The sequence below is a fragment of the Hippopotamus amphibius genome, chromosome 16, assembly GCF_030028045.1.
Source record: "Hippopotamus amphibius kiboko isolate mHipAmp2 chromosome 16, mHipAmp2.hap2, whole genome shotgun sequence".
Taxonomy (NCBI): Eukaryota; Metazoa; Chordata; class Mammalia; order Artiodactyla; family Hippopotamidae; genus Hippopotamus; species Hippopotamus amphibius.
This window is the reverse complement of record NC_080201.1, coordinates 64153428-64172615: the sequence shown is the minus strand read 5'-3', so window position 1 is coordinate 64172615 and position 19188 is coordinate 64153428. Positions and strand designations below refer to the sequence as shown.

General features: G+C 40.7%; 1 protein-coding gene across 1 annotated transcript; it reads left to right on the top strand.

Annotated features, from left to right (window-relative positions):
* Positions 1 to 10922: 10922 nt before the first annotated feature.
* LOC130838521 (ret finger protein-like 4A) lies at positions 10923 to 13832 on the top strand. Its single transcript, XM_057711741.1, has 2 exons — positions 10923 to 11208; positions 13273 to 13832. The coding sequence occupies exons 1-2, from the start codon at positions 10923 to 10925 to the stop codon at positions 13830 to 13832; spliced, it is 846 nt and encodes a 281-aa protein (XP_057567724.1).
* Positions 13833 to 19188: the final 5356 nt, after the last annotated feature.

Here is a 19188-nt window from a genome sequence, read left to right as displayed (position 1 = left end):
CTCCTCATTGGAGGTGCCCTAGACTCCCATGCGGACAACGTCATCCATGCAACAGGTGATGTGATAATGGCATCTCTGTGGGGAGATTGGGACTAGAAATACCGTCCCTGTAACCATGACCTCAGGTGCTGAAGGCTCATCCTGAGGGACACGTGCCTGCACAGAGCTCCGAAGCAAAGATCAGCCAGGTGAGTGCTTTCTTCTGTTCAGTGTCAGGGCAAAACCTGGGAGAGAAGAGGCCTCCAGCAGGACAGGAACTTAAGACTCCACTCACATCGGGCAAGAAAGATGCAAACCTGCCGTACTCTGAGCATCCATGTCCACGCCCTGGCTGGATGGAGGGTGGGCGTGTGCTGGGGGGGGTGGTGTCTCAGGGTGGGACCCGGATGGTGTGGTTTAGTGCAGATCCCTGTGCTGTGGAGTCCCTAAAAGTGAGAGAAGAGGGACGGGGTCTCTTGGGAATCTGGGCCACGCCTTGGGTGCCCAGAGTCACTGAGCTCCTCCCTGCTGTCAACCAGGACTCTGCTCATTTTATCAGGCCTCGTGGATCTAGGCTCGCAGATGCAGGACCCCCCTGCCCCCACTCTCAGTGTGTGTCTCTCCAGGGCCTTATTCCCAGCTCCTTCAGTCCCGCTGCCCACGGCTTAGGATGGTGCCTCAGAGCGGCTCCTTCTCGGCTCTCCCTCAGCACGTTGCTGCAAACCAGCCCCGATTCCATGCTCACCTGTGATGAGTTACGCTCTCTGTTGCCAACACAACATAGATTTAACTCCCGCTGTTTCCACTGTATTGTAAGCATTTTTAGCAACAGAATTTACAAACCCTGGAAGATATGAGAAAGCTAATGGAGCAAAAAGTTCTCATGAGCAAAAGAGAGATACAATTCCTTTAAATTTCCTTCTATGAAGGCAGAATTGTGACATCAGAAATGTTGTTGGAAAATAGGGCTTCAGGGTCACTCCCTTTGTCTTTCAAGAATGGTTTGCACCAGCTTGTCCAGATACAGGGAAGCTGACCTGCCCATGCTGGTCCCCACACCTGTGGGTGAAGAGAGGCTCAGGAGGGCGGCAGGCACCGGGGTGTGCGTCCCTGTCACAGCACAGGGGCACCTTCTGTGGGTGGTGACTGGCTCTGCTGGTGCCCATGTGTGACTGGGTGGGGCTGGGGGTCCTGGATTGTGTGGGGATGGGTGTGTCCTTCTGCTGTTCTGGGTCATGGTTTTGGGTGTCAGGGAGGTACTCACCTGTGGGGCTGGTCTCTGTGTGTCCCAGGAAATGTACACCCAGGAGGTGTGACCCCATCTCTCACCCCATCTCTCCTCCAGCCCCACAGGAAGGAGGCCGTGGGCTGTGTTTGTGGGAGGAGAGGTGCAAGGGGATGAGGGGACCTGTGTGCACTTAGGAGTCACTGGGCGGTGTGATATAGGGGAAATGAGGGGGTTTCAGGGGGGTCCTATGAGGATTTACTGAGCATAAGATGCAAGTTGGATCTTTTGCCAACAAACAAGGTTCTCTGGGATCACTGGTACTAAAGTCAATTTTAACCCACTGGAGAACCATGGAATTGTACAGGTGATTATAACTGGAAGGAGAGATCTAAATAACTAAAATTTCTGATTAGAGGTTTTTAACAAAGAACGGGTTTATCAAATGCCGGGAATGAATTGCTCTGTGTTGAATCTATCAAAGATGGGATGGGACCTGCATGCACTTATGAGTCACTGGGAGGGGTGATGGGAAAGGAAGGGGGTTTTAGGACGATCATGTAAGGATTTGCTGAGCGTGCAATTCTAGTGAGAGCTTTTGCTAGTAAAGAAGGTTCTATGGGATTCACGGAGGCTACAGTAAAACATAGCACCTTGGAGTGCCGCAGACTTTGTAGATAATTACAATTCGCAGAAGAGGTCAGAATAAAGTTTCAGTATTTCCTCCCGCTGTTACTGGAGACGATGCAGAATGTCAGCAGGTGATGCTCACAGGAGGCTCCCTATGGCCACGCACTATGGGCTGAATGTCTATTAGTCAATAAGGAGAATATTTCTTGCCTGTATAGCTCTGAATTTATTAGGAAGAGAGAGAAAAGAGGAATAAAAGAACCAAAACAAGTATGAATTTTATTTTGAGATGATGAGAGAGAGTCCATCGTGGGGACGGAGGATGCTTGTCCGGCGATTGTGAGCAGGTGAAATCAGGTGGGCTGGAGCCTGAAGGAGGAAGACAGTTGAAGGATGGGAAGAGGGGATTCCAGGAAGAGGGTAGAGTAGGGGTTTCTGGGATGACTCTAAACGTGTTTCTTGTTTTTTAGGGAAAGGAACTCAGCTGGCTCTAGCAGGAAAAGGGAGAGAGGACGGCAGTGAAGTTAGAAATGCCTTAAGTGCCTGATGGCGAATGTTATCCTTCCTCACATTCCTGCCCATGGAAAGTGACAAAATGAGGGTTTATCTTTCCAGAAAACCACCTCTTGGTTTCGTTCATATTTTCTATTATTTTTCTGGTCTCTTTTCATTGATTTCCACTCTGATCTTTGTTTTTCGCTTCCTTCTGCTATTGGGCTTGGTTTGGTTTGGGGGTTTGTTTTTGTTTTCATTTTTAGTTCTTTGAGATATAAGTTAGGTTGTTTATTGAGATTTCTTTTTCCCAATATAGGTTTCATTGCAGTAAATCTTCCTATTAGAAGAGCTTTTGCTGAATCCCATAAATTTTGGTGTGTTGTGTTTCCATTCATGCCTGCCTCAAGATATTTTTTATTTTCCTTCTGATTTCTTCTTTGACACAGCTGTTGTTTAAGGATGTGTTGTTTAATCTCCATGTATTTGTGAATTTTCCAGTTTTCCTGCTGTTATTGATTCCTAGCTTCCTAGCATTATGGTCAGAAAAGATGCTCTATATGATTTTAATCTTCTTAAATTTCTTAAGACTTGTTTGGAACCTAACATACCCTCTCTCCCAATGAATGTTCTGTCTGGCCTTGAGAATGTGTATTATGCTGCTGTTGGGTGGAATGATCAGGATATGTCCACTAGGTCCAATTGATCTAAAGTGCAGTTTAGAAGTACTTCCATTGATGGAAGTGGGGGTATTGTACGTCCCCTGCTATGATTGTATTGCTGTTTATTTCTCCTGTAAGGTCTATTAATATTTGCTTTATCACTTTAGATGCTCTCATGTTGGATTGATAAATACTTACAAGTGTTATAATAACTGTTTTCATTAGTGACTGTTGTATTCCTAATAGATTACATTCTCATTAAAGCTACATTTCACCATTTAACACAGTATGCAAAAACCTTAAAATTGTTTAGTTCTATATACCCTCTCACATGCTCTATGCCACTATTTTTATATATTTTAACTCTGTTATAACCCTCAAATCATTCTAGCTCATTGCTTTCATGAGTCAGTTTTCTCTTACAGAAATCAAGAATTAAAGTATAGCCCACATATGTGTTCACATGTTGCCATTTATGGTGCTCACTTTCTTTTTTATATATATATAAATTTATTTATTTATTGGCTGCATTGAGTCTTTGCTGCTGCACACAGGCTTTCTCCAGTTGCAGGGAGTGGGGGCTACTCTTCATTGCAGTACACGGGCTTCTCATTGTGGTGGCTTCTCTTGTTGCAGAGCATGGGCTTCAGTAGTTGTGGCATGTGGGCTCAGTAGTTGTGGTTCAAGGGCTCTAGAGTACAGGCTCAGTAGTTGTGGTGCACGGGCTTAGTTGCTCTGTGGCATGTGGGATCTTCCCAGACCAGGGATCGGACCTATGTCCCCTGCATTGGCAGGCAGATTCGTAACCACTGCGCCACCAGGGAAGTCCCAGCATTCATTATCTTTTTACAAATTTGTTTACCTCCAGCATTGGTGACAACATTCCTTATTTTATAAAATGGTAACAAGCTGTTAAAAGCACATAATGCATCAATGAAAATTGGATGGATATCATAAGCAGATGATTCAAATTTATTTATGAAAAAGATGATAGTGAAAATATATCTAACAATTTATAACCTTCTTACCAATAAAAAATGTAATGACAAGGAATCATTATTGACTTTTAAATAATGGGATTGAAATAGTTTCAGATGTGTAGAAATAAGGCAAAAAGAGTATAAGTCCCATGTGCATTTTACACAGATTCCTATTAAAACCTTATCTCATTTACTCCATTACCTTTTCCTCTCCATGTAATTCCATTATCCTGAGTGTTTTTCTGAACCACCTGAGAGCAAGAACCTAACATTTTTCACACTATCTTTAAATTCTCTACTGTGATTTTCCCAACAACAAAGACAGTCTCCTAATATGACAACTACACTACTATTCAATTCAAGAAACCAACATGACACAATACTCTTATGCAATCCACAGGGCCCGTTCAAATTTTCCAGCTGACCCCACAATGAATCATTTTACTGTCTGGCCCATGACCATCATCGATCTATGATAAGCATGGATCCTGGGTCACGTAACTTTAATCCACAATCACCTCCAGGTGGTTCTAATCCACAGTGAGTGTGGGCAGCCACCCCAGTGCTTAGGCTTCCAGACAAAGGGCCATCAAAGTGCATGTGGTCACCATTGCTTAGGTTTACATCCAGTTTCACTTTCTGGCCCTGAGCAGCACAGCATGCTTCCCTTACTGACTGATCCAGTACTACAGGGGGAAATTCCCAATTCAGCATCACATGTTAGCTTTCCATTAAGTCTGTGATGTGGCTTGGAGAAAGGTATAAGTTTAATGTGGGTTGTGTGAGCTCGGCTGTATGTGTTCAGTACTACTATCCAGATGCCAGACCTACCAGATTCCCAGGCCAGGCTCCCTGGCTGCACTAAGTCCCCATCACTCTCTCTCTGTTCTCTGTGCCTCCCATAATAGGTAATAGAGTCAGTGGTGGCCCCGTTGGGATCAATACAATGCCTGTGTTTGGCACAATATCTCTTGTGGTATTTGAATATCCTCCACGCAAACTTGGATTTGGGATTGTGAAATGTGATCTAGATGTTTTTGTAACTGACAATCCCTTTTAGATTGTCAGACATGACCCAGCATCTTCCACTGAGCTGAGTCATGAGGGAGGTTTGGTGAATGAATTGGTTGTTGTACCAGAGGATTCCCATCTGAGGTTCCTATTGTCTCTACCCTCAAGGTCACTTTAGGACAAGCAGACTGTCCCCTGACCTGATAGTCAGGATTAGCTGGAGATGGTGGCATCCAGAAAACTTTTCATATTCAAGTTTCACCCTTCCTCTGAGGACCACCCCCATTCAACTCCTGGGTCCAAGTTTCTGCCAACAGCCAATCATGGCTGGTCCCATGTCCAACTCCCTGTGATGGAGCCCAAGGTAAATTGGGGGAAGCCAAGGACGCACAATGCAGAGCTGAACCTCTCCCCATGCTTTTTCTGAATCCACCTGATATGTTCATATCACAAGCTCCTCAGGTCATCAGAAATGACGAGGTCATATACATGGTGGAGGAGAAGGAAGTCCTTTCAGAAATGGACAGACCACATGGCCGAGTAGCCCTTCTTCACTTCAGCTGGTTTATTACTGCCCTTTCTGCAGCCATTAAAACTTTCACACACAAATCTTCCCAAGGACTAAATAAATGACCCACGTGAACACAGATCCTGCTTCACCATAGTTAGCTAATTAATTAGTAAGCATTTTGACAGAACAAAGGAAGCAAAATAAGATATGTGACAGAATTATTTTTGAAACATTGAACTTACTTTCCCCTCTGTACTGCCCAATGAGCATTTCTCAAATCAACCACATTGCCATCAATTAGAATTACAAGGATTTTTATTTTATACTTATGAATCTAAGAAAAAATGGAGATTGTGTTGGGTACCTTGTGAGCAAATCAAGAACAGACACAGAGGTTCATCTTCCTGTCTGCACCAATGGACCTTCAGGCTCAGGCATGGAGAAGGGAAAACAGTGATGGGGTGGCAATTGAGAACCCAGAGGGCATGGGACAGCACTGGATGGGAAACACTGGATAGGGAAGGTGCCTCTGCTTTGGACATGAAATGATGAGAGTATCCAGAAAATGCCAGCAAATGACTAGTGTGGAAATGAAATGAAAGCCTGTGTAATCTAATGACCTAAATCTAATCTAAACCCTTCCACCCTGACAATCCTTCCCATAATCTACCAATTTTACATTCAACTGCAGTAAACCATCATCACTAATGAGTCACACAAAATCTCAGGGAACAATTTAACTTTTTTTTTTTTTTTTTTTTTTGCCAAACCACTCAGCATGTGGGATCTTAGTTCCCCAACCAGGGATGGAACCGGTGCCCCCTGCAGTGGAAGTGCAGAGTCCTAACCACTGGACCGCCAGGGAATTCCCTTAAGCATTTTTTAAAAGAAATTTATCTCAGTTCATATATGTTGTGAATTAACAGAAATAGTAATATTTTATAGTAACTTGCAACTATTCTTTTTTATTTTGTAACTAGTATAACCAGCCATGAAGGTCCTATTCTAATTGTCAGGGAACAGTTTTAAGGTTTGTTTACCAAACTTCTAAGCAAGCAGCTTCACACTAATGGAGAAAACACTCTTTTGAAGAAATGACTGTGGTCTAGGGAGTGCGATTTTAGGGACGAATCCTAGGTAGGTTTAATTAATTCTCTTAATCAAAATGGGAGATTTTACTTCAGAGATCAAGGATGGGATATATGTATACGTATAGCTGATTCACTTTGCTATACAGCAGAAACTAACACAACATTGTAAAGCAACTAATCTCCAATAGAAATTTTAAAAAATGAAAGTAAATAAAAACTAGTCCTTTCATTTTAGGATGGCAATGTTCTGTTAATTTCATAATTTCAACCCTATTTCCAATACTTATCATCAACAGACACAATACTCAGGATCTAAACTAGAATGATAATATGGCAATATTTGGTTCATATTAGTTTAAAAATAACACTTTCAAGATGCAGTGATCTCTGTTGGGTGTGTTAATCTCTTTATGACTGGGGAGGGGGGGAATAAAACCTCACTAATGCCAGAATTAAATCACAACCTGATTGGATTAACAAAGAGAAGCAGGATGGGAGTGAGATGGGAGGGGCCCCCTCTAATAAAAACCCCTCAAGGTGGATCTCACTCCAGAACTGAGCTGTCTGTGGGAGCAGCTGGACCTGGTTGAGCAGAGGTGAGTCTGTCTTACGGAATTTTGTTTTTACTTCTCAATTTTCCACAAAAGGCAAATATGAGAAAGCAAGGTATCAGGAATGGAGTGATTTATTAATTCAGCAAGTGTTATCTGAGGCCAGCTCCATGCCAGGCACAGTGTGTGCGCCTGGAGACACAAGGACCTCTGATTGGAGAGCAGGCAGAACTTAAATGTTCAATTCTCGGGCTGGAGAAAAAATATAACCTTATCCTGAATCTAATCAGAGCTCAGCAGACTGTGAGAAATGAATGAAGTTTCAGCCATAGACTTATTCCACCTCTCAAGCTCTGCTGTGAGTTTTTGCCACCTGCACGTTGGACAGGTGGGGAGCTGGAGGGTGTGTGGGTCTAGATGAGTGCTGTCCAGTAGAAATACAAGGTGACCCACATATGTGATTATAAATTCGTTTTCCAGTATCCACATACACAGGAGAATCAAACAAATCTAATCAGTTTTTAAAGGCAAAATGTAATCATTGCAACATCCACTTTTTATCTTAAAAGATAAATTTATCTTTATTTCCTTGCATTGACACAACATCCTCATTACAATTACATTTTTCTTGAAGAATCGTTGGTTTTCAATATTATGTTACTTGGAGGTACAGCATAGTGATTCAGTATTTTTGCAGGTTATTCTTCATCAGAGGTTCTTTCAAGATAGTGGGTGTATATCCCTGAGCTATACCATATATGCATGTTGTTTTATAAATTTTACATAGAGTAATTTCTGTTGGTTAATCCTGTAGCACTGCCCTCCCTCTCCCCTCCCCCCTTTAGTTACCAAACATTTGTTTTCTGTATCTTGTCTGTTTCTGTTTTGCATATGTGTTCATTTGTATTATTTTTTATATTCCACATGTAAGTGATATCAGACAGTATTCGTCTTTTTCTGCCTGACTGATTTCACTATGCACAACATCCTCTAGGTCCAGTGACATTGTACAGATGGCAGTATTTCATTCTCTTTTATGGCTGAGTGGTATTCCAATATATTTATATATAATATATGTATAATTAAGTAGGCAGAATGAAATACATATGTATTCACATCTTCTTAACCTAAACATCTGTCGGTGGGCACTTAGGTTGCTTCTGTGTCTTGGCTATTTAAATAATGCTGCTATGAACATTGGGGTGCGTGTGTCTTTTCAAATCAGACTTTTCCCTTTTTCTGAGTATATACCGAGGCATGGGATTGCTGGGTCATATAGTAGTTCTGTTTTTAGTTTTTTAGGGAAACTCCTTACTGTTCTCCATAGTGGCTGCACCAATTTACATTCCCACGCACAGTGTAGGAGGGTTCCCTTTTCTCCACACCCTCTCCAGCATTTGTTACTTATAGACTCTTTGATGATGGCCATTCTGACTGGTGTGAGGTGGTGCCTCATTGTGGTTTTGATTTGCCTTTCCCTGATTAGTGATGTTGAACCTCTTTTCATGTCCTGGATGGCTATCTGTATGTCTTCTTTGGAAAAGTAACCTATTCAGATCATCTGCCCATTTTTTATTGGGTTTTTTGTTTTTTGATATTGAGTTATATAACCTGTTTGTATATTTTGGATATTAACCCCTTATCAGTTGCATCATTTACCAATATTTTCTCCCATCCCATAGATTGTCTTTTCATGTTGTTGATGGTGTCCTTTGCTGTACAAAAGCTTTTAAGTGTAATTAGGTCCCATTTCTTTATCTGTCCTTTTATTTCTTTTGCCTTGGGAAACTGATCCAAGAAAATATTGCTACAATTTATGTCAAAGAGTGTTCTGCCTATGTTCAATTCCAGGAGTTTTATGGTTTCAGGTCTTATATTCAGGTCTTTAAAGCATTTTGAGTTTATTTTTGTGTATGGTGTGAGGGAATGTTCTAATCTCATTGTTTTACATGCAGCTGTCTAGTTTTCCCAGCATCGCTTGTTGAAGAAGCTGTCTTTTCTCTATTGTATATTCCTGCCTCCTTTGTAGTAGATTAACTGGCCATAGGTGGGTGGGTTTTTTCTGGGCTCTCTTATTTTGCTCCATTGATCTCTGTATCTGTTTTTGTGCCAGTACCATGGTGTTTAGATTACTTTGTAGTATACTCTGAAGTCTGGGAGGGTTATAATACCGCCAGTTTTATCTTTTTTCTCAAGATTGCTTTTGAAATTTGAAATCAATTTGCATAAATTTCACTTATGGGCCCATAAAATTTTAGAATTATATATTCTAGTTCTGTGAGAAGTATCAAGGGTATTTTATAAAGATTTCATTAAATCTGTAGATTGTATTTGGTAATGTGGCCATTTTAATAATATTAATTCTTCCAATCTAAGAGCTTGGGATATCTTTCCATTCCTTTGAATCATCTTCAATTTCCTTCATCAGTGTTTTATAGTTTTCAGAGTATAGGTCTATCACCTCCTTGGTTGAGATTATTCCCAGATTGTTTTTCTTTTTCTTTTTGCTGTTAATAACTCTTTTTTTTTCTTTCTTTTTTATTGAAATATAGTTGATTTACAATATCATGTTAGTTGCAGGTATACAGCAAAGTGCTTCAATTATACATACATATATATCTATCTTTTCAGATTCTTTTCCTTTATAGGTTATTACAAAATATTTAGTATAGTTACCTGTGCTATACAGTAGGCCCTTGTTGCTTACCTATTTTATATATATTAGTGTATATATGTTAATCCCAACCTCTGAATTTAACCCTCCCTTTCCTTTCCCCTTTGGTAAACATAAGTTTTCTATGTCTGTGGATATATTTCTGTTTTGTATATAAGTTATTTATATCATTTCCCCCCTGGTATTTTTTTCATGGATTTTAAATGGGATTGTTTTTTACTTTCTCTTTCTGATAGTTCATTATTAGTGTATAAACACACAACAGATTCCTGTATATTAATCTTGTATCCCCACAACCTTCCTGAATTTGTATGAGTTTTGGGATGGAGACTTTATGATTCTTTATGTAGAGTTTATGTCACCTGCAAATCATCACTGTCATCACTCTCCTGTGAATTTGAATACCTTTTATTTCTTTTCCTTGTCTAATTGCTGTGGCTAGGACTACCAATACTGTGATAAATAGAGTGGTAAGAGTGGGCATCCTTGTCTTTTTCCTGAATTTAGAGGAAAGGCTTTCAGCTTTTTACCATCGAGTATTACATTGGGTGTGGGCTCGTTGTGAGTGGCTTCTACCATGTGAGAGATGTTCCCTATGTGCTCACGTTGATGAGGGTTTTTATTAGGAATGGATATTGTATTTTGTGAAATGCTTTTTCTGCATCAGTTGAGATGATCGTTTGATTTTTATCTTTCCTTCATCAACTTTTGGAAGTTCTCAAGGAGATCATTTATGTTGTCTTTTTCTCATCGTGTCTTCCAAACTGAATGTGCATCTGACACTCACAACACCTTCCAATACGGATAAGCCCCACCTCAGGTGCTCAGTAGCCGCAATGTCTGGCGGACACTGTATCTGACGGCTCAGATATAGCGTGTACCCTCTCACCATCTAAATTATACCCCAAGGATGAATCGTGTCCTTCATTCCAAACAGCATTTCAAAAATCAGAACTTCAGGGCTGTGAGTCATTGATATTTGTACTTATGTATTCATTACATAGTAATAATGATTTCAAGTCACTGTGAACGTAAGGATAAAATTGCCCCAGGGAACAGTATCCATTCAACTCATGGAAATTCCAATCTCATGCACATTTTCCCCATAGAGGACCCATGGCGGAACACTTTAAAGAAGCAAGTAAATGTATGGTCTGCCTGACTTATCTTGAAAACCCCGTGTACCTGAAATGTGGATACGTCTGCTGCTTCCAATGCCTCGATTCACTGAAGAAGGAGCCCAATGGGGAGGGTTTATTGTGCCCCAACTGCTCTGTGGCCTCACAAAAGAGTGACCTGAGGCGTGCTCTCAAGCTTGGAGCTCTGGTTTCAAAGGTTAAGGAGTTAGAGCCCCAGCTGAGAGCTGTTCTCCAGATGAACCCAAGGATAAGGAAGTTCCAAGGTAAGACATCGGTACAACCTGCCCCCAACCCACAAAGGGCCCTGGAAAAAGCACCTTTTCACAAGCTCTCCACTAAATAAGGGCACTCACTGAATTCTGGCACCTGAAATTTTTATTCTTTACAAGCAACAGTGTTCTCATCTGTAAATATAGACAAAAACTATCTAAATTTTTAAGAAAAGATAATATTTAGGCCATGCGCTAGTCCTGCGCTATCCAAGATTAAGTACATTGGAATATTTCCAATGGCCACTGGTAGCTCCTGATCACTTGAAATGTGGTGATTGCCACAAGTAGAAATCAGATTTGGATTTATTGGAGGAAATAGAATGTATTATTAAAATCAATTATATGTGGTTGTTATTTTTAAACATGTAAGAAAGTTTAAAATACACACAGGGCTCCCATTGTGTTTCTTTGGGCGGTACTGCACCACAATATGGTTTTTCAAATTTGAGGATGTATAAATTCCCTGGCCATCCAGTTTAAATGCAGGTCCTCTTTCTGGAGCTCTGGGCTGAACTATATATCTGGGTTTCTGATGTGAGCTCCAGTGGTGCGGATGCTGCAAGTTCACGGACCACACTCTGAGTAACAGGCCCCTGCACCTAGTGAATCTGAACCCTCCTGGCAGTGATCCCAGAGATATGCACTGTTTAAAAGCCTCAGGTGATTCTGTGCACAGTGAGTGTAGACAAGGAATATTTAAAGCACAAGCCCCCTGGGGGAAAAGGATGGTAAAGGTGTGCGTGGTCATGACTGTAGGTTTCAGTCCCATTGCCAAGTCTAGACCTGAGCACTTCAGCATGCACTTCCCTCCCTGACCTGGACCTGAGATGCCTGATTCAGGCTCAGAACCATGAGTGAAGGGGATTTATCACAGCTCAGCTGTGTGTCTAATGGGTTAGTTCAGAATGCGAGGACAGAGCTCCCAGGCTCATTGGAGAGGGTCACATTCTCATCCCATCACCGTTCCCCACCTCCTGTGATGGGTCCTGTAATCAACAGGTGATGCCTTGGGTGTGAAGTGTGTGATGATTGTGCTCTGATAGCTTCCAGACTGCAGTGTCATCAGAGAAGTAACCAAACGCTTTGCTCCTTGAGTTAGTTTCCATTTTGCTCCATGCAAACCTGTATTCATGATGGTGAAACCTGTCACAGTAACTTGACAAGCCTTCACAAGTTTTCTCCAATGGTCAGAAAGTCTGAGCATGTCACAAAGAGCCATGTTATAAGGGAGCCAAGTGAAATCATTGGCCTTTGGTCCAGAGGGTTTACTTTTCAGGCCTCTGTGGATCCATCCACATGGTCACATTAGGACAGGCAGGCCTATGCACCCATCCTCATCACAGGGTTGGTTGGAAATGTCGCCAATACATAGTCCTTCTTCTCCAGTTTACCTGGCCCTCTGAGCACTGCGCCATCGGGTTCTGGGTCTAAGTTGCTACAAGATCCCAGCACATCCTTACCCATGTCCACAGGAATCCCTTCCTCTATCTTGACTTCCAGAGTTAACTCATCTCATCCGAAGACTCCTAGCATGTTTTTTTTTTTATATTTTTCTGTAACTCCAGAGAATGTAAAGGACTGGAATGCAATTGCCTATTCAATAACTCTAAACAAACAAGGTAGATGCAAAAAGAAGAAAAAAAATTCTTACTAATTCAAAATTAGTCTCCTATACGTAAAATCACCATCATTCAAATGTATATTTGATGTTTATATTTTGACAGTCTGTGTCAAATGGAAAATTTTGAGAGAAATCAACACCCATGGACCCTTTTTTTCACGTATATCATCTACTGAAGAGAAGTCTTTAATCAAATAACCCAATTAATGTAAAGAAAACATCAGTGTGAATCAGAAAGAGTAGTTCCATTTTAATCATTCATTCTATACCTGGAATTGGATCTCATCTGGGTCAGGGAATCTTCCCCAGGAAACTTCTACTTAGGAAAGAAGTGTAGAGTTAAAGAAGTGAAGGTGAATGAGATATTTGGGACTTTTCAGAAGCCATGAATTGTAGTGTCTAGTGTATGTACTTGCTTATTTTTCTTTCTACAGTGGATGTGACCTTGGATACTGACACAGCCAACAAGTACCTCATCATTTCTGAGGACCTGAAAACTGTCCGTTGTGGGTTTTTCAAGCAGAAGAAGAGGTCCCGACCTGAGCGATTCAGCCATACAACTTGTGTTCTGGGATTCCCTCTGTTCACCTCTGGCCGCCATTACTGGGAGGTGGACGTGGGGTCCAGCCAAGAGTGGGATGTGGGCGTTTGCAAAGAATCCGTGCATCGCCGAGGGAAGACTCAGTTGGCTCCAGATCTTGGCTTCTGGACTGTGAGTTTGAGAAATGGAGATGTCTTCTCTGCCCACACTGTGCCTTCCACTGTTCTCAAGGTGAGCCCCCGGTTACATCGAGTGGGGATTTTCCTGGATATGAATTTTGGGATCGTTTCCTTTTATCACATTGGTGATGGATCCCATATGTTTACATTCACTAAAGTTTCTGCTGCGGAGCCACTGCGTCCATTTTTCTCTCCTGCATATCCAACTGAGGATGCACAAAGCTGCCTGAGAATCTGTCCTGTGATAAATCTAGGCACTGATGTCCTCCGATAAATCCAGGGCAAAGCAAATGAAACTCTGACTACGGAAACATGGGTAGAAAATTCTTATGTACACACAGCTGTGGATGGGAACTTTCCTGTTTGCTACACGTTTGGTACAAAAGAGTAGCAGGAAATTGTGGGACAACTCATGAATCATTAACACAAATTGTATCAGGGAAAATTACATTTCCAGAATTAGTGTTATGGTTTCAGGACTTGTTTATTTCTGTACCAATTATTATGTTCCTTCAGATCAATTTCCAAATTTTTTTAATTGTCTGTAAGCTTAACTTAGTGTGTGATGGAGGCTATAAACTACATAAAGTTCATTTGTGACTCTTCAGATTCATTTTTCTGTATATTATGGAAAGAAGACATGTTTCAACAGTAAAAATGTATGCATGTATTCAGTGTCATTCAACAACTGAAAAACACGCAGTCATTTCAAGAGCACCTTGAGCTCTGTGGGCCGTATTCCATTTCTGTCAGATGTTGCCAGTCATGCTCCGACCCTTCTGCCCCCGGCTGGACCCACCTGGCTGTGACAGGAGGCCTGGCAGAACCTGAGAGGTTGATCAGGTCATTGGGGGACATTCTTCATCTTATGTAGCCTGGGAAGCCATGACAGCATGGTAAAGAAAATGAAGACCCTGTCCTTTCTCCAGCTTTTGTATAAAAATCAAAGTCAGTTTATTTCTTTCAGGACAGAGTATTCAGTCCAGTGCCCCTAAATGCACACACACACACTGCCTGACACAGAGATGGCCTCAGACAACACTTGCTGGGTTAATAAAGGCCTCCGTCCTGCAGACCTGGTCTCTCAAATATGCCTTCTGGAGAAATCTAAGACGTGAAGAAGAAATTCCATCAGAGTGGACTCACCTCAAGTCCACTAGGTTCTCCTTGTGGCCTCCACCTGCTTCTACTGACCACTCAGCTGTGGAGTGAGCTTCCCCTGCAGGGGCTTTTACTGCATGTGGTTCCCATTTCCTCCTCATTTACATTCCACTGCCCCTCCTTAATCCAATCAAATTTTGATTTATTTCTGGAATATGTGAGGTTTTATTGAAGATAGGGAGGTGACCACAAACAAAGGGAAGCAATTTATCCTGAGAGTCATTTTATTTTTATTAATATTGTTGAAATATCTTTCTAGTCTGCGATGGCGCTGCTTCTATTTAGTGGTGCTAGGTCAGCTCACTGAATCTTGTTTCCTTGTAAATGTTTTTTTTTAATTTTTATGTTCTGTTTGCTTTTTAAAATATATTTATTTATTTATTTATTGGCTGCGTTGGGTCTTTTTTGCTGCACACAGGCTTTCTCTAGTTGCCATGAACAGGGGCTACTCTTTGTTACAGTGCGCAGGCTTCTCACTGCAGTGGCTTCTCTTGTTGTAGACCATGGACTCTAGGCGCACGGGCTTCAGTAGTTGTGGCATGTGGGCTCAATAGTTGTGACTTGCAGGTTCTAAAGCCGTAGCTCAGTAGTTGTGGCACACGGGCTTAGTTGCTCCACAGCATGTGGGATCTTCCTGGACCAGGGGTTGAACCCGTGTTCCCTGCATTAGCAGGCAGATTCTTAACCACTGTGCCACCAGGGAAGCCCATTTCCCTGTAAATTTGGTCATAAACACAGTATATCCAGTCAGCCAACCTCCAATAGCCAAGCCACCTCTGGACGCTGTACTTATTTCCTTGTTTCTTCTCACCTAAACAACTCTTTGTATGTGGTCCCAGCCAAACAGATATCCTCTGTTTTTTACTTCCTTGTTCTTTATTCTTTACACTATAAAAGCCTCCTGTTCCTTCTGCCCCATTTTGCAGTTCTTCAAATAGGGACTGTTTCAAAAATGTTAAAACTTATCACCTAAAATGTAGAATATTTCCTTTAATTATTTTTAACCATATAGATGAAATATTGTTTTATTCTCATTCTGAGATAGATCTGGACTATTATGACTGTTGATAACATTTGGACAAGGAAATTCTGAACATGCTACGAAATGGGTGAATCGTGAAGATATTGTGCTACGTGAAATGGAGCCCATCTCAAAAAGAAAGATACACTATGATTCCATATATGACACTTAAGGAGTCCAATTTATAAAGACAGAAAGAATGGTGGTTTCCAGGGGGTGGGAACTGGTGCTAAACAGGTATTGTTTGTTTTGCAAACAAAGAGAATTCTGGAGGTAGATTAGTGATGATTGCACCACAGCATGAATGTACGAGGGTGAGTCAAAAATTATCCGTACTTTGGCTGTAGAATTTATAGAAGTTTTAATATAGGCGGAGTGCAGATAATTCTTGACTCACCTTCTTAATACTGTTGTTTTGTGAACTTAAAAATGGTTGACAAAGGAGGTAAGAAAATACAATGGAAAAAAGACAGCCTCTTCAATAAATGGTGCTGGGAAAATTGGACAGCTACATGTAAAAGAATGAAATTAGAACACTTCCTAACACCACACACAAAAATAAACTCAAAATGGATTCATGACCTAAATCTAAGGCCAGACACTATAAAACTCCTAGAAGAAAACATAGGCAGAATACTCTATGACATACATCAAAGTAAGATCCTTTTTGACCCACCTCCTAGAATCATGGAAATAAAATCAAGAATAAACAAATGGGACCTAATGAAACTTAAAAGCTTTTGCACAGTGAAAGAAACTATAAACAAGACAAGAAGACAACCCTCAGAATGGGAGAAAATATTTGCCAATGAAGCAACGGACAAAGGATTAATCTCCAAAATATACAAGCAGCTCCTGCAGCTTCATACCAAAAAAGCAAATAACCCAATCCACAAATGGGCAGAAGACCTAAATAGACATTTCTCCAAAGAAGACATACAGAAGGCCAACAAACACATGAAAAGATGCTCAACATCACTAATCATCAGAGAAATGTAAGCCAAAGCCACAATGAGGTATCACCTCACTCCAGTCAGAGTGGCCATCATCAAAAAATCTATAGACAATAAATGTTGGAGAGGGTGTGGAAAAAAGGGAACTCTCCTGCACTGTTGGTGGGTATGTAAGTTGATACAGCCACTATGGAAAACAGTTTTGAGGTTCCTTAAAAAACTAAAAATAGAACTACCATATGATCCAGTAATCCCACTACTGGGCATATACCCAGAGAAAACCATGATCCAAAAAGAAACATGTAGCATAATGTTCATTTCAGCACTATTTACAATAGCCAGGACATGGAAGCAACCTAAATGCCCATCAACAAATGAATGGATAAAGAAGATGTGGCACATATATACAATGGAATATTACTCAACCATAAAAAGGAATGAAATTGAACTATATGTAATGAGGTGGATAGACCCAGAGTCTGTCATACAGAGTGAAGTAAGCCAGAAAGAGAAAAACAAATACTGTACGCTAACACATATATATGGAATCTGAAGAAATGGTACTGATGAACCCAGTGACAGGCAAGAGTGGAGATACAGAAGTAGAGAATGGACTTGAGGACATGGGGCTGGGGTGAGGGGCGAAGGGGAAGCTGGGACAAGGCGAGAGAGTAGCATAAACATATTTACAGTACCAGCTGTAAAATAGCTAGTGGGATGTTGCTGTATAACAAAAGGAGATCAACTTGATGATGGAAGATGCCTTGGAGGGCCAGGATGGGGAGGGTGGGGGGGAGTTGTGGGAGGGAGGGGATATGGGGATATATGTGTAGATGCAGCTGATTCACTTTGGTGTACCTCAAAGACTGGTACAAGAGTGTAAAGCAAATATATTCCAATAAAGAGTTTTTAAAAAATCGTTACAGTGATAAATTTCACATTTTGTGTATTTTGCTACAATTTTTTTAATTAAAGACAATAAAAGTAATACTGGTGTGTGCCTCAATATCAAGCATTACAGCATACTTGTAATTGGAGTCATGGAAGTTGTAATGAGAGAGAAAAGGATAGAAATTAACTGGAGAAGTACCTGCTGAAAACGTCACAGTTTTGTTTTTAAAAATGTCAATCTACTACTCCAAAAAGCTCAACAAACCCTAAGTATGAAAGCAAAGAAAACCATACCTGGAGATTATCATACTCAAACTAATAAAGGACAAGGGTAAAAAAAAAAATCTTAAAAATTGCAAGAGAATAATAGCATATTCATAAGGTTACATCTCTAAAACTAGTAAAATTGACATTTTGAGCTAGAATACTTTTTGTGATGGAGAGCTGGCCAGTGCCTTTTATGTTATTTTGCAAGGTTTTGTGGGCTCTACCCTCTTATTTTCTCTTATTCTCCTGTTAACATCCATAGCGTCTGTAGTGATGTCTCTTTTTCATTCCTTATACTACAGGTAATGTGTTCTCTCTCTCCCTTTACTTCTTTCTTACTGTAAATGAAGATTTATCCATTTCCTTGATCTTGTGGAACCCAACATTAAGTATCTTGATTTCACCTCCTATTTCTCCATTTTCTACTTTATTGATAGCCACCATGGTTTTTATTACTCTTTACTTCTGTATCTTCTAAAGGTGAATTGCTCTTAGTGTACTAACTTAAAGTGGAAGCTTCTATAACTGATCACAGTACTTTCATCCTTGCTAATACAAGTTTTCAGTGTTCTACATTTGCCTCTAACATTTAGCTGCATCTACACATTTCAGTAAGTTGTGCTTTTATTTTCATTCAGTTCATGGTATTTTCTAATTCTCTTAAAATTTGATCTTTGCTCTCTGTTTAGAAGTGTGGTGTTTGATTGTCACACATGGAGATTTCCCAGATTTTCTTGTTTCTGATTTCTAATTTAATACTGTTGCCATTATAGAACATGTATAGAGAATGAGTATATTATATCAATTTTGTAATTAATGGGTTTTTCTTCTGGACCTATATATTTCCTGCTTCAAAACTTACATGTAGCCACATTAATGAAAGTGAAAAGAAACTATGTCAATTATTTTAACATCACAAATATTGCCATTTCTAGCTATAATCAATTCTGAAAAGTTCTTGACAAGATAGTTTACTATCTATCTGAACACATGTTTTGAAATCCAGTGTGTATTTTATAATCAAAGCATCTCTCATTTGATGAACCCATTTCAGGTGCTCATTAGCCACGTGGGACTGGAGCTACCATGCTGGACAGCCAAAATCTAGACCCTTTCACCAGCTCGGTGAAACGTCTTATGATGAATCATATCTTTCAGCTAATTAGCATTTAAAATATCAGAACCAGGACCATGAATGTTTCTGTTAGTATCTTCCTTACCTAGTGCTAGGGATGGCACACAGTGGGTCTGCCGTAACTCAATGTGTTCAAATGTGTGGGGACAGATTCTGAGGATGAACAATCATTCAACACATTAAATCATTATTGTGCACATTT

Coding starts and splice junctions, on each gene's coding strand:
- LOC130838521 (XM_057711741.1), top strand. CDS start 10,923: ATGGCGGAACACTTTAAAGAAGCAAGTAAATGTATGGTCTGCCTGACT. Junction 11,209..13,272: donor AAGGATAAGGAAGTTCCAAG/GTAAGACATCGG, acceptor TTCTTTCTACAG/TGGATGTGACCTTGGATACT.